A 14,437-nucleotide genomic window follows, 5' to 3' on the forward strand; every position below is an offset into this window, starting at 1 on the left:
ATATTGTTTTAGCTTAATTCCCTGATAACTTAGTTGAAAATAAGTGTGTAAATAATCGATGGGCAAGTTGCGTTGCTTTGCAGGCGAAAAAGGTTCAAACACTGCACATGTTTGCATTTATGTCTAATCCTGGATTCATGCAATGTATGTACGTACGATCATCCATCATGCATGTGATATATATGATACCAATTACTACAAAGGAAGAGATTTCTGAGCTGCCATTTTACTGCTCGCCACTGCTGCTCTTTATCCATAATAACAAGTAAATTTCATTTTAAATATCAAAGAAAGAAACAATATGAATACAAAATTATTGTACGTACAATATGTTATATCAAAAATAAAACTAGCGGGAAGATGATTGAAACGAATCATATCATCTCGATTAATTACATTGATTTAACGCCAAAAAAAAATGAAGAAAGTTACGTTGAAGTTAAGTGCTAAAATTATATTATACCTTGATCTTCATCAAAATCGAAGTTTGTCAAATATTCCTTAGCTTGATCATCGAACAGCCAATTCTCCAGCACTGCGAATTGATCCGGGTCCGGTTCGCTATCCGAAACGGATCTTGAAAGTTCGGGACGTGATGATTCATAAGCCAGACCGAATCCGAAATGGAATAAAATCACATTTGGACGAATTTGGAGTACTTGAAGGCTTGGAATGATTATTCTCCTCAGCTTTTGGTGTCTTTCTGACCCAATCTTTAAGCAATCTGGCGATGTTTTCAGTGCTGGATGCATAAGAAAATGCCTGGCCAGGACAAGAATGGCTGGCATTAGTACTCTCGAATGATAATGCATCAAGAAGGGCCTTCTTGGCTGTGTTTATATCAGCTTGTAGCCTCCTCTCCCACTGCCCTCTCGAGATGGAGTGCGAAAATTCGACGAGGGTGGACGGATCGCCGGACCCAATTTCGAGTTTCCTGAGTTTCTTCTTTAAATGAGTGTTCCAGTAGTTTTTGATGTCATTATCTGTTCTTTCGGGGAGATAAGAAGCTATGGCAGCCCATCTGCACACAGAACAACATGGTTGCTACAAAATGTAAGGGAAATCCAATAAAGATTTAATTAGTTTTTGTGGTCGATATATATTACTAATGTAGCATAGCATACTTGTTTCCCAAAAGGGCTTGAAGCTGAATAATCATCTTTTCTTCGTCATCAGTGAAGCTACCTCTCTTGATCCCTGGCCGAAGATAATTGGTCCACCTTAGCCTGCAACTCTTGCTGCATCTCTTCAACCCTGCAAAAACAAATTTCCTTTTTCAAAAGTTAAACATTTTACAAAGTATATATATTCTTGCTGCAAGAAAAAGAATAGAAACAGTGGGAAAGATCAGCCGTTCATATGTAAACTTTCATCTATAAAATTTTCATAATTCCAATGTGAAATTTTGAAGGAACACTACTTTTTCCAAGAAAAAATGAAATATATACAACCCACCTGTTTTACTGGGAACAGCCCTCCAATTTCCGGGGCCATTTTCTTGAACAAAAGAAACCAATATGATATCTTCTTCAGGAGTCCATGGCCCTTTCTTCACTCCAATTTCATCACAGCAAGGCGGTCTTCCCATTTCCCCCCGCCACTAGTTATATTTTCTTTCTGAATCTTCTTCTAATTTATAATATTGTTTTTCTTTTTTGCCTCAACTTCTGCAGTTCTTTAAGAACAAAAAGTGTTGGCTCTTTAATCAAATTTTCCGCCCTATCTTTTGAAAAAATCTCTCTCTTGTTTGAGACAGCTGAGACATTTTGTATGAGACCGCTTGTATTTGACTTGTTTAAGATTGACAGAAAATCGAGCTCGAGTTCGACTTGTCTTGAAATTAATAAATTAGCGAAAAGCTTGATCTTGACTCGTTAAAGGCTTGTTTATCATGGTAATCAAATCGGATCTCAAGTTTAGTTATTCAATAACTCGATTATCATTTTAACTCGTATATATATAATATAACAAACAAACTTTTTATAAAACCAAACTCTGACTAACTCATGAACCGTTTGATTTGTTTACATCACTGACCGTGACGCATTACTCTAAAATCACATGAAATATCCAATAAAAAATTTGACTAGAAATGCATTAACTCTAACATGGTGAAGGTAAAGTCAGCTTTGCCCACCTTCTCTTTTCTGCTGGTTCTGCAGAAGCCTCGATACCCAAAAAAACGTGTGGCATTCAATGCGAGCTTGCCCCGCTGCCCAAATCATAAACCCTAATTTTGCCACCTTCTTCAATTATTTGCCCTAATTTTGTCTCCCTTATTCAATAATAATTAACAAAAATACCCACACTGAATTATATATCTACGTTGAGCATTCAAGTTTTGCATGCTTACTGCAGTAATTGTTATGTCTATTTTAAATGGTTAAGATTGAAGTCTGGAGAGTTTGTTGGTCTCGAGTTTGAGTACCGCGATTGTGAGTAATTTTTCTAATTTTATTTTGGTATATTTAATTGTTTCTTTGTACTCTTTTTTTGTCCGAGATAAGCAAACCTCGTCAATTGTGCAGACAATTACATTATATCTTTGTACCTTGAAACAATATATCATACTTGAAGCATAAAAAAATTTATGTGTTTTAATTGAAAAGGGGAACACAAAATTGGATTATTATTCCCTCCGTTCCATATATAAGTCTTTTTACATATATATAAATGGATTATATCAATTTTCTCACAAAATTAATTTTAAAAAATGATTTTAATTGGGGAAAATTTTAACTAATAATTTCTGCTATTCCAATTATAATATTTTTTATCATTAAAAAAATAAATTATGAAAAAAATAAAAATTTGTTGATAAATCATATCATTTGTGAATTTTATGTCGAACAAAATACTCGATTCTGCCTCACATGAAATCTGCCTGTACTGGGAATATTTCATCCTGCCCCTGTAGGCAGTGCCTGCAGGGGCAGGTCCAAGGGCCAGAATTTTTCTGGCCCTTATATATATATATTTTTTAAAAATTTCCCCCCATGAAAGAATCTTGGCCGTTGATTGGGTGTGGGGCAGGATCGACCAAACCCCTGTACTGAGACTGTCCTTGTAAATATTCCATCATATAATGTCATCACAAAAATTTATAAAAATTTAATTATACAATTAAGTGTAGGAAAAAAAATCCAAAAACCATGATAGGACTTAGATCTTTTCATTATTCAAAATTTGGTCGTAAACTCATAATACATTAAATTGATTTTGTTTTACAAATTTAGTTAAATTTGAAGGAATTAATAATTACATTACACTAGACATTGCTATTATGTCAACTAGTATTTAACCCGTGCGATGCACGGGATGATATTATTAAAAATTAGTGAAAAATGAATAGATATTTAAATTTAAAAAATTAATACAATTATAAAAAATAAAAACTATTTTTTCGCTAATTTTGAAAAGTTTTTAAATACAACGCATGTTGATTAATATTTTTGGCTAATAATCACTATCATATATCAAAATTTTAGATCGTGTTAGCCTAAGACAATGACATGATGCTTATCGTGTCTAGTGTATTGATATCGGCCACTCAACCTTAATATCTATTTAATTCTTTACTTTTCGAGAAGTTATATATTATTATTTATTAACATGTGATACAAAAATATTTTAAAATTACATTCAATAAAATTAATGAGAAATATTTTTTAAAAAATTCAGTAATTTCGTCTAAATCCACATTCACAAACAATTTTGTGACATGACACGTGTTTGACACATTTGAATGATAACAATAATTTTTTCATCAATATTTTTATCCAAATGAGTTGTGATTTAATTTACAAAATCTCTTCGTAATACACACAACAGCCTTATTCCGAAAGAAAAATGAAACATGTGATCATAAGATTATGTATAAATCAGAAAAGTTATTTTATTAACATTTACTATGTGTATTCCCAAACAATGTCAACAAATTTTATAAGGTGTCTTCAGATGCTTGCTTTCTTTAGAATTGGTTTAATCATTTCCATTACGGGACATTATACAATCATGTATCCGTGAACTTCGTAATATAGAAGAAAATTATCACATTAGTAATACGTAATAATTAAAATTTTATACAAATAGAAGAATAATATTTTTTACTTCTTGATAATAGAAGATAGATTTCAAACTTAATGTCTCGTTGTTTCTATATGTAGGTATTTCATAACAAAGAACAAATCTAAATTTAAATGAACATTACATCTTGGAATGATTCAACTCATATATGGTGCTGAAAAGAAGAGTCATTTCAGAATTCAATTTTGGAATAGATAAATCTAATAAGATAAATAGAATAAAATTGGTTTCTAATATAATATGCAATATTGCATTATTTATAATTTAAAATTCAAATAAGACATCTCAAGGGACAAAAGTATACATTGGAAGCTTTTGAAAAAATTATATCATACATGAACTCTTTCCAATTATGGAAATCCGAATTGCATGCATTGAGTGTCAAACATATCTGATTATTGAGGGTAATATATATGTTTATTTAAAGTAATTTAATGTTCATTTGAAACTCTTTTGAATCTATTTATTTTAATTTTCTTGTGCTCTCTTATTTGAATTTTGAAGAAAAAAATTCAAGATATACAATATACATAGTTTTCGAAAAAAAACTACAATGCATTAATTCTTTTGAATTAAGATAATTTCGAAATAAAATGTATTTGGGATTAAAAATTATGATTATTAAATAGTAAATTAATGTCTATTGGAAAACTTTGTTGTAATGATTAAATTAAATAATTAAATATTGTATTTTTTTTAGTAAGTAATTTGAGCAGTAAATTACTTAAAATAACAAAATTTATTTTTGAATGATTTACCCCATAAGTGATACTGAACATTGCAATAATTTTTATTTTAAATTTATTTATACAATTTTTATTTAAATTGATTGATATAATCAATACAAAATTTTTTATATGATTTACTTTTTCAATATAGTTTAGTTTTAATTTGAGTAAAAAAATAAAAAAAAACATATAATGCATAAATTATATTTGAAATAATATAAACATTAATTAAATTCAAAATTGAAGTAAATGAATTGATATAATCAATGCAAACAATAATTGAAGTAATCATTTATTGCAGTGCACATATTTCAATATTGATGATAAATCTTTCCTTTTTTAGAAATATCATTTTGGCGGGAAATTACTATTTTTGGCAAAAACTCTGCTTTTATATATATATAGATATAGATATAGATATATATATATATATATATATATAGATTTTTAATACTCAACCAATTTTATTTTTATAAAATTTAAATAAACTAATTAAATATTGTATTTCTTTTTAGTAAGTAATTTGGGCAGTAAATTACTTAAAATAGCAAAAATTATTTTTGGATGATTTACCTTATGAGTGATACTGAACATTGCAATCATTTTTATTTTAAATTTATTTATACAGTTTTTACTTAAACTGATTGATATAATTAATGCAAAATTTTTTAATATAGTTTAGTTTTAATTTGAGTAAAAAAATTAAAACATATAATACATAAATTACATTTGAAATAATATAAAAATTAATTAAATTCAAAATTGAATTAAATGAATTGATATAATCAATGCAGACAATAATTGAAACGGTCATTTATTGCAGTGCACGTATGTCAATATTGATGATAAATATTTCCTTTTTTAGAAATGACATTTTGGCGGGAAACTACTATTTTTAGCAAAAACTCTGCTTTTATATATATATAGATATAGATATAGATATAGATATATATATATATATATATATATATATATTTTTAATACTCAACCAATTTTATTTTTATAAAATTTAAATAAACTAATTAAATATTGTATTTCTTTTTAGTAAGTAATTTGGGCAGTAAATTACTTAAAATAGCAAAAATTATTTTTGGATGATTTATCTTATGAGTGATACTGAACATTGCAATCATTTTTATTTTAAATTTATTTATACAGTTTTTACTTAAACTGATTGGTATAATTAATGCAAAATTTTTTAATATAGTTTAGTTTTAATTTGAGTGAAAAAATTAAAACATATAATACATAAATTACATTTGAAATAATATAAAAATTAATTAAATTCGAAATTGAATTAAATGAATTGATATAATCAATGCAGACAATAATTGAAACGGTCATTTATTGCAGTGCACGTATGTCAATATTGATGATAAATATTTCCTTTTTTAGAAATGACATTTTGGCGGGAAACTACTATTTTTAGCAAAAACTCTGCTTTTATATATATATAGATTGCTATTATGTCAAATCGAAAATCGAGAAAACAGGAAAAAAAATTGAACAAAATGTGAAAAAAAACAAACAAGTTTTGTAAATGAAAACAAGTCTTTATCTTTATGGGCCTAGATGTGAGATCAAATTTAGAATTTTTCCTTAATTGTATTGAGATAAAAATTGGTGTGAGATGGTTTCACGGGTCGTATTTTGTAAGACATTTCTTTTATTTGGGTCATCAATGAAAAAATATTACTTTTTATTATTAATATCGGTAGAATTTACTCATCTCCCAGATAAAGATTCGTGATACTAGGGGTGTGCAAACTTTCGGTTAAACCGAATTAACCGACCGAACCGAATTATTTAGAAAAATCGGTTCGTTTAATTCGAAAGTTCGGTTTTGAAATTTTAAAAAATCAATTAATTATGTTCGGTTTCGGTTTTAATTGGAAAATTCGGTTAAACCGAATCAACCGAATTAGTACATATATTAATTAAATTCTATATGGTCATTAAAAATACATTAAAATGAAACTCAACTTTTCATGCATTAGAAGGAAACTCATTCATCCGATTATTTTATCTTCAATATTTTTATTTGTTACTGATATATTTTGTTCAATGTTTCTAGTTATTTATAAGCTCTCCATTGTTTTCTTCTTTTTTTATGTGTTAAAATTCACATATTTTAAAAATATCGGTTATTTCGGTCGGTAACCGAAATAACCGATTTGAAAATCGGTTCGGTTAATTTGGTTTCTACGAATATTTTGATCGGTTCGGTTATTCGAAAATTAAATTGGTTAAATCGGTTATAAGTCTATTCGGTTCGGTCGGTAACCGAATAAACCGATTGCACACTTCTATGTGAGACCGTCTCACAAGATACATATTCTTGGATTGATTAACCACAAAAAATTTTAAAATATAATTAATAGTTAAACCTATTTCTGATTTTTTTAGGAAATTTAAATGCACTTATTAATGCCGGCTAACACGGAATATTATTAATAAACGCTTTGTAATAATTGTATTTGAATTGGTGCGACAATTAATGTCAGACGGTCAATATGTAATTATGGATATAATAAATAAAAAAACAAAGTAGCTTTGTATTAATCCAGAAATAAATATTCATCTTTACATATACATAAGTTGGTTTAATATGAAACGGTCTTATATATTGCACTTGTGAGATGAGTTGATCCAATTAATATCTATATCAAGAAAATCATATTTTTTAATGAATTAGATCGAGTCGGAAATCTGTGTCATGAAATTGATTTGTGAGACAATTTAACAAAAAATTATATACCTGTGTATGTCATTGCTAATGAATTAAATCGAGTCGGAAATCTATATTTTTTAAATTAGTGAATGTTAATGGAACATACCATATGCTTTTTATGTTTAAAAATATTTTATGTTTCTAAATCACAGGCACAGCTATCCTATTCATAGTTCATTTTTAAAGGATTTATGTTTATTATTTTAAAACATAGGGTGAATTAAAAAAAATAAATGTTTTTTTAATAGAAAAATATAAAATTTTAAATTATTGTTAATGGAATTTAAAGTTTTGTATGATTTTGATTATAATTACTTTTCACGGAATAATAAATGCAATTTGGGCTAAACGTACAGTTTATGGCCCATAAACGAATCAGTGCAAAAGGCTTGTTCATAAGGCCCACAGCACCATTTATTCTTATGGGCCTGGGATACATTAAACAAGTGGTCATCTTAATATCCATTTTAATTAGAAAAAAACCTTAAGGAAAATGACATTTTCTCGCATAGTTTTTATAATATTTGTAGAAAAATGTAAGCTTGAGATATATATATTGAGATATTAATTAATATCATAATTTCTTAAATTAAAAATATAAAAAAGTATTATATTAATGTATTTGTAATATTTTTCGTCAGTTGAACTAAAATAATGAAATAAAGTTATTCTCATTTTCCATCTCAACTCTTAAATCAGAAAATTAAAAATTCACCTAAATAAAAAAATGAAACATTAATTAAGTAATGCATTGGAAAAAATTAATTTTTTAAAAAAATTAATTAAATAATTTAACAATTAAATAAATACATGAGTTTTACGTGCACCGAAATTGAGCTCTACAAAATGCGTGATCAATCAGTCACATTATTTAATATAAAATATTATTCGATTAATCAGTTAACTTATTGGAGAAGATCAGTTATGTCAGCAACTGAGTGACCAGTTATGGCTGAATCATTTCAGTCAAGGATCAACTGACTATTGTCTTCTCAGTTAACCGTTTATATTCGACATTCCCCCTCAAAAAATGCATAAAATAAAAGAAAGGTAAGAGAAACTTAGTCTGGATCAGTTAAGTATATTTTGGTAACTGATCACTTTTCGTCTTCCTTCTATCTCTTTAAGGGGTGTTTATAAATAATACCATTGTTATTCGATAATAACATCTAACCACTGATTGATTGCTCAAGCAGTTCCAGCGGGGCTTAAATGATATAACTATAGTATGAAGCAAATCAAACAAGGGGCATCATTTTGACGGTTATTAAATTTTTTTGGTATGATGTCCCTATATTTTGTAAGAGCCAAAAATTCAACTCAAGCAACAACCTCAACTATATTTTCATACACAGTATTACACCATATTGTTATACAAATACATATTCTCATATACATGCATACTTTGTATCATCATAAACATCGTAAAACTTGTTCAAACCCTGACATATTTTAGTACAATACATATGCGGAAGCTATACAATAATAAGTCCCGGTTCTTATCGAGGCACGTCACAAGCATCCATTGACGAACCATCATTCTATGTCTCTTCACTACCTGATCCTGTAATACATGAGCTACGTGAGTTTATAAAACTCAATAAATTGGCATTTGTACGTATCAATATGCGTCGAAGGAACATACATATCAAGTCGTGACAACAATGAATCTTTAAACCTTGTCATATCATAGCATATACTCATGTTCATTTTTTGTATTTGAGCCTCATTAGTTGACCTGTACTACCGTGCTTGCTTTATTATATAGCTACTAGTGTGTTGGACGTCAAGGAGCAACTTTTGGCAACCCTACGCCCCATGAACATATATTGGCCAATAGGTTTGGTCAACTTAAAACCACCCATGATGTCAACAAGCTCTATATCATGTAAAAATCAATCATTTTCATTTCATGTTCATGTTCATAACATAGCACCAATCTTCAATATTCATGAGTTTATTTCATATTTAATACATAACAATGAAATATGGTGCTATGTTTTCATAAGATCCTAACAATGTACATATAGCAATAAACAATGAGAAGTATTTGAAATCATAATATTACTCATGTATTACTTCAAGAACATGCCAACTTACTGTCCAAGCTTAAGAACACTGGTTTGAGACGGTGTTTCTCGCTCATATACTGTCAAATACATCAATAAACCCACCACTGTGTATATACTAGGTGAAAATCACTTCTCTACATGTATAACAACTAAAAAAAAAGAAAATTTACACCTCTATGATGTTCTTGTGATGGAGAATGAACTTCTAATATCAAAATGACGAAGGAGAAGAAGAAATAACTTTTTGGGAGGAAGGTTTCTTGTTTCTCTCGAGTTTATGCTGTAAGGAAGTGAAGGAAGCTGATGGCATTGCTTAGAATTTCGAAACTTATCTTCTTATGAATGGGGCGGTGCTTGGGTGGTAGTTTTATACCGCTCGAGCGCGGAACATTTTGGTGTGTAAAAGTGTAACTAAGAAAATTCACAAATCAAACTCATCTATTTATAGGTATATAGATCTGCTAACTTTTAACTCCTTACGGATTTTGTTTAACTTTCTCTGTTTTTTTTAGAATACATATTATAGATAGTTAATTTTATATCAGAATGGATCATTTGTAAATTAATATTGATGATTAATATTTTATGGTATATACATTTTTTTAAATAATATCAATCAAATAAATATGTGTAATAAAACACATATATAAATAAAATAATAAGTAAGACAAAGTTAAAAAATATTATATTTAAAGAATTAATTTCTAATAAATGAAAATAAATTATCACTATAATTAATATTTATTAAAAATTATCTTCGTTAAAAAATTATAAAGAATATCTAATAAATGTAATACAAAAATAGAAAGTAATTTTCACTCTTTTTAATTTATCATTAATTTTAATGTCTAGTTGAAATTAATCAAACTAATCAAATTATACGTAAAATAAAATATAAGAAAAATTGTAAAAGAGCATATAGAATTTACATGGTTTCAATGTCCATTTTCATTGGAAGAGTACCATAAAAAATGACATTTTCTAAAGTTTGATATGTGTATCAAGACATTAATTAAATATCACAATTTATGAATTTAAAAATAAAATAAAGTATCTTATTGATGTGTTTGTAATATTTTTCGTCCATTCAACTAAAATAATGAAATAAAGTTATTTTTATTTTCAATATCAATCTTTAGATCAGAAAATTGAAAATTCACATAAATAAATAATAAAACATTAATGAAATAATGATGAGTGAAATGATAACTAAATAAATTAACAATTCAAACTTATATCTCATCTAAATGAATAAATAAATAAAATATTAATGAATTAATGGTGAGTGAAAAGGTAACTAAGTAAAACATTAATGAAACAATGATAAGTTAAAGGGTAACTAAGTAAATTCACAATTCAAACTCATATATACACACAGATAGTATAGATTATGCATGTATATACATGTAATGATCATAAAAAATAAAAAAATGCAAGGTAGAGAATTCCATGCCCGTAAGCAAGCAAAGAAACGAGTTTTAGAGCCCAGTCGTTTGCAGGTAACCATCTCCCCTCATTTCTTGCTGTCAAAATCTCGTCTTCCCTCCCAATTAGGTCTGATTTCAACTTCTTCAGACTCTGATTTACGTGTCTTTTTTACTCAAATTCGAATGGGTTTCATTGTTTACAGGTGCCAAGTCCATTCATAATTTGAAATATTCAAAGGAGTCATGAATCGAATCACCTGCCTTTTCATTGCTTCAGACTGAATCTAGAACCCGTAAAACTTGATCCTTCTTTCAAAAATCAGTTCTTGTCAGTAAATCTTTTTCAGTTTCCTGAAAATGGATTGTGTCTCAAGCTTCATCTGCCAGAAGATAGAGTCTTTTATCCAAGGCTTTTTGTCCTTTGTTTCCATTTATTTCATCCCACTTCTCAGTCTCGTCTTCGCGTGGTTTTCCAGGTTCGTGCATGTCTTTTTCTCAAGTGTTACGGATTCGTTTCCATGTCAGTTCTCTGTGTGTTGTTTATTTCATAGTTTTCGACACAGGCTGCAGAAAATTGGCGGATCCCCGATCAATTATCAAGAGACTGAAACAGAGGGAAATGGCGATCATCATGAAGAAGAAGAACATGATTCGGAGGTGTTTTTGAATTTTAAATTCCCAACCCTTGAGGAATTTATTGAATTTCAAAAAGATCAATGTTTCTCGTTTCGTTCTGAAGTGATCCCTTGTGCGAGTATCGGTACCTACGAAGAAACCGAGACTTCACAACACGTGAATGAAGTTGATGGAAATGGAATCCGTAATACTTCTGAAGATGCAGAAGGTCTTTTCGATTTAAATCTGGAACAGGTTGGTGATGTAAGTGGAAAATTTCAAGATGAAAATTTGGCTGAAGAGGTTCCGACAAAGGAATTTCGTGCAAATCAAGAAGATTTTCTCAAGGAATCCCTGTTTCAAGATGACAAAATTTATGTGTTGGAATCTGATACGGACTTGACCAGCGACGAATTCCTATCCGACAAAGATTTGGGCGGTGGATTCGATATCGAGACAAGTGATCCAAAGAATGAGTTGTCGGAATTCAACGAGAATCAAGAGTTATTGCAGCACTTTCATGTGACGGATGACGATCCAGGTAATCTTAAGACATTGAACTCGAATTTCCTGTCACATGCCGATTTTTCCGACAAGAACGACGACACAGAACTTAGGACGAAAGACCAATCCAAAGAGCCCGAATCAAAGGACTCGCCAAATTCGCATACATATGATGCAAACAAGCTGGAGTCGTTGTGGGAACATCAAGAACTGATTGAGCAGTTGAAAATGGAGCTAAGAAAAGTTCGTGCCACGGGCCTGCCCACCATTTTCGAAGAATCCGAGTCGCCAAGGATATCGGAAGATTTGAAGCCATGGAAGATTGATGAAATGTTCCAGCATGAAGGCTGTATAGGGGAGCTTCACAAGTTCTTCAAGAGCTACGGAGAAAGGATGCGCAAATTCGATATTTTGAACTACCAAAAGATGTATGCCATAGGTCAAGTCCACTGCTGCCATATTTTTTTAGGACACATCCCATTCCCCAGAAAATTAATAATAAAACGAAATATCCCATATAAACCCATCGTTTTCTAAAATCTTTATTTGAACTTTTTTTTTTGGTTTCAAGAATACTTTTATTTTTAAAAATAATATGAAATATAAACGCGATGATTTTTTTGGTGGTGTTTTTCAATTCAACATAAACGGATTGAACCTTCCAATGTAACTTGTGTGCTCGACCACAGGCTTCTTGCAGCTCAAGGACCCTCTCCACTCAATCCCACCATCGCCACCAACGCTAAAATCCCTGGTTACCCAGAATATGTGGCGGTGGAAACACAAGATCCATGGCAGCGACCCCATGAAGAAGTTCATAAACGAATTACATGGCGACATCGAAGTCGTATACGTTGGCCAGATTTGCCTTTCTTGGGAATTCTTGCATTGGCAGTACGAAAAGGCCTTGGATTTGTGGGATTCAGATCCTCGTCCAGCCCAGCGATACAACCAGGTCGCGGAAGAGTTTCAGCAGTTTCAGGTGCTCATTCAGAGATTTATTGAAGATGAGCCGTTCCAAGGGCCTAGAGTTCACAGCTACGTCCAAAATCGATGCGTTCTTCGCAACCTTCTTCAAGTTCCTTTGATAAGAGGTAACATTGAACGTTGTTTGTGTACTTTAAATAAATGCATGCTTCTTTTTTGGTTTGAATTAAGACGTAGCTCGTGTATAATTTAAAATATTTGAGTTTACAGGTTAAAATAATCACAAGAGACGCTTGTAGTAAGATAAATGATATAATTTGTTGTGGCAGAGGACAAAATGAAAGACAAAACGGAGAGTGGGAAAAATGATATTTTGGATGAATATGGTGTGACAAGTGGTATGTTAGTGGAAATAGTGGAAGAATCGATTCGATTGTTTTGGAGATTTATTGGAGCTGACAAAGATTGCAACGTCGCATCCATCAAGAAAATGGCCCAGCAGGTTTCTAACTCTGAAGACAACAAGCTGCTTCTCCACCTCAAAAAAGATCTTCTCCAGGTACTTGCTTTCCTCCTAATTTATTCGGTATCAATCTTCTGTATGTCGTTTATTTGAGTTGAAGTATGGTTTTGTGAATATTCATGTCACATTCTATAATTTTATATTGATTTAAATTAGTGTTTTCATACATCTTAACATGTTGAGTAATGTACTTGTTCATTTAATCTTGGAATGCAGAAGGAGAGGAGAATCAAGGATATCATAAGGAGCGAAAATTGTATTCTCCGGAGATTTCATCGGAGCACGGATGAAGATGAATGGGACGAAGTCCTCTACTTTTTCTCGCAAGTAGATATGAAATTAGTGTGTAGGGTATTGAGTATGTCGAGAGTGACGAGGGATCAATTGGTATGGTGTCATAATAAGTTGAGCAGGATTAGTTTTGTGAACAGAAGAAAAATGCATGTGCAGCCTGCAGCTTTCTTGCTGTTTCCTTGTTAGCTTTGTTATGTATGATATATAAGTTAATTAATAAAGAAAATATTTCATTTCATGATTTTTGGATCTAAATTTTACTTCTATTTTAGTATGTTTCGAAAAAATATGAGCCTCATTTACCATCTTCCTCCAAAATAACGGGCACCTCCACATCCTGATTGCTCCTCTTTGTTTTCAGTACTACTTTATCTCCAATATTATACTAATCAAATGCTCTGAACAAATCTGCTCTACTCCTCACCTGAGACCATGTGTAAACCAAAAATGGTCATCCCCTACATTCGAATTATTATCAGAGAGAATCGCTAAAGTTTCACAGCAAGTTATTCAAGTAGCAGAATAAATAT

At 30.2% G+C, this 14,437-nt stretch overlaps 2 protein-coding genes across 4 annotated transcripts; one reads left to right on the plus strand and one right to left on the minus strand.

The window, feature by feature from the left end:
• Positions 1-600: 600 nt before the first annotated feature.
• Positions 601-1,766, minus strand: LOC140824351 (myb-related protein 306-like). Its single transcript, XM_073185952.1, has 3 exons — positions 1,456-1,766; positions 1,125-1,254; positions 601-1,021 (listed from the first exon to the last, which is right to left on the minus strand). Exons 1-3 carry the CDS (start codon positions 1,586-1,588, stop codon positions 601-603), a joined length of 684 nt encoding a protein of 227 aa, XP_073042053.1. The 5' UTR covers positions 1,589-1,766.
• A 9,254-nt stretch (positions 1,767-11,020) lies between these two features.
• LOC140823498 (uncharacterized) lies at positions 11,021-14,145 on the plus strand. Of its 3 annotated transcripts, none has more exons than XM_073184876.1 (5): positions 11,021-11,520; positions 11,608-12,602; positions 12,853-13,257; positions 13,420-13,649; positions 13,830-14,145. In XM_073184876.1, exons 1-5 carry the CDS (start codon positions 11,402-11,404, stop codon positions 14,091-14,093), a joined length of 2,013 nt encoding a protein of 670 aa, XP_073040977.1. In that variant the 5' UTR covers positions 11,021-11,401; the 3' UTR covers positions 14,094-14,145. The 3 variants fall into 3 exon arrangements, with proteins under 3 accessions (XP_073040977.1, XP_073040975.1, XP_073040976.1); XM_073184875.1 differs by having other exon boundaries at positions 11,054-11,116; positions 11,248-12,602; XM_073184874.1 differs by having other exon boundaries at positions 11,021-12,602.
• The last annotated feature ends 292 nt before the right edge of the window (positions 14,146-14,437 follow it).

This window comes from Primulina eburnea, chromosome 2 (assembly GCF_022965805.1).
Source record: "Primulina eburnea isolate SZY01 chromosome 2, ASM2296580v1, whole genome shotgun sequence".
NCBI lineage: Eukaryota > Viridiplantae > Streptophyta > Magnoliopsida > Lamiales > Gesneriaceae > Primulina > Primulina eburnea.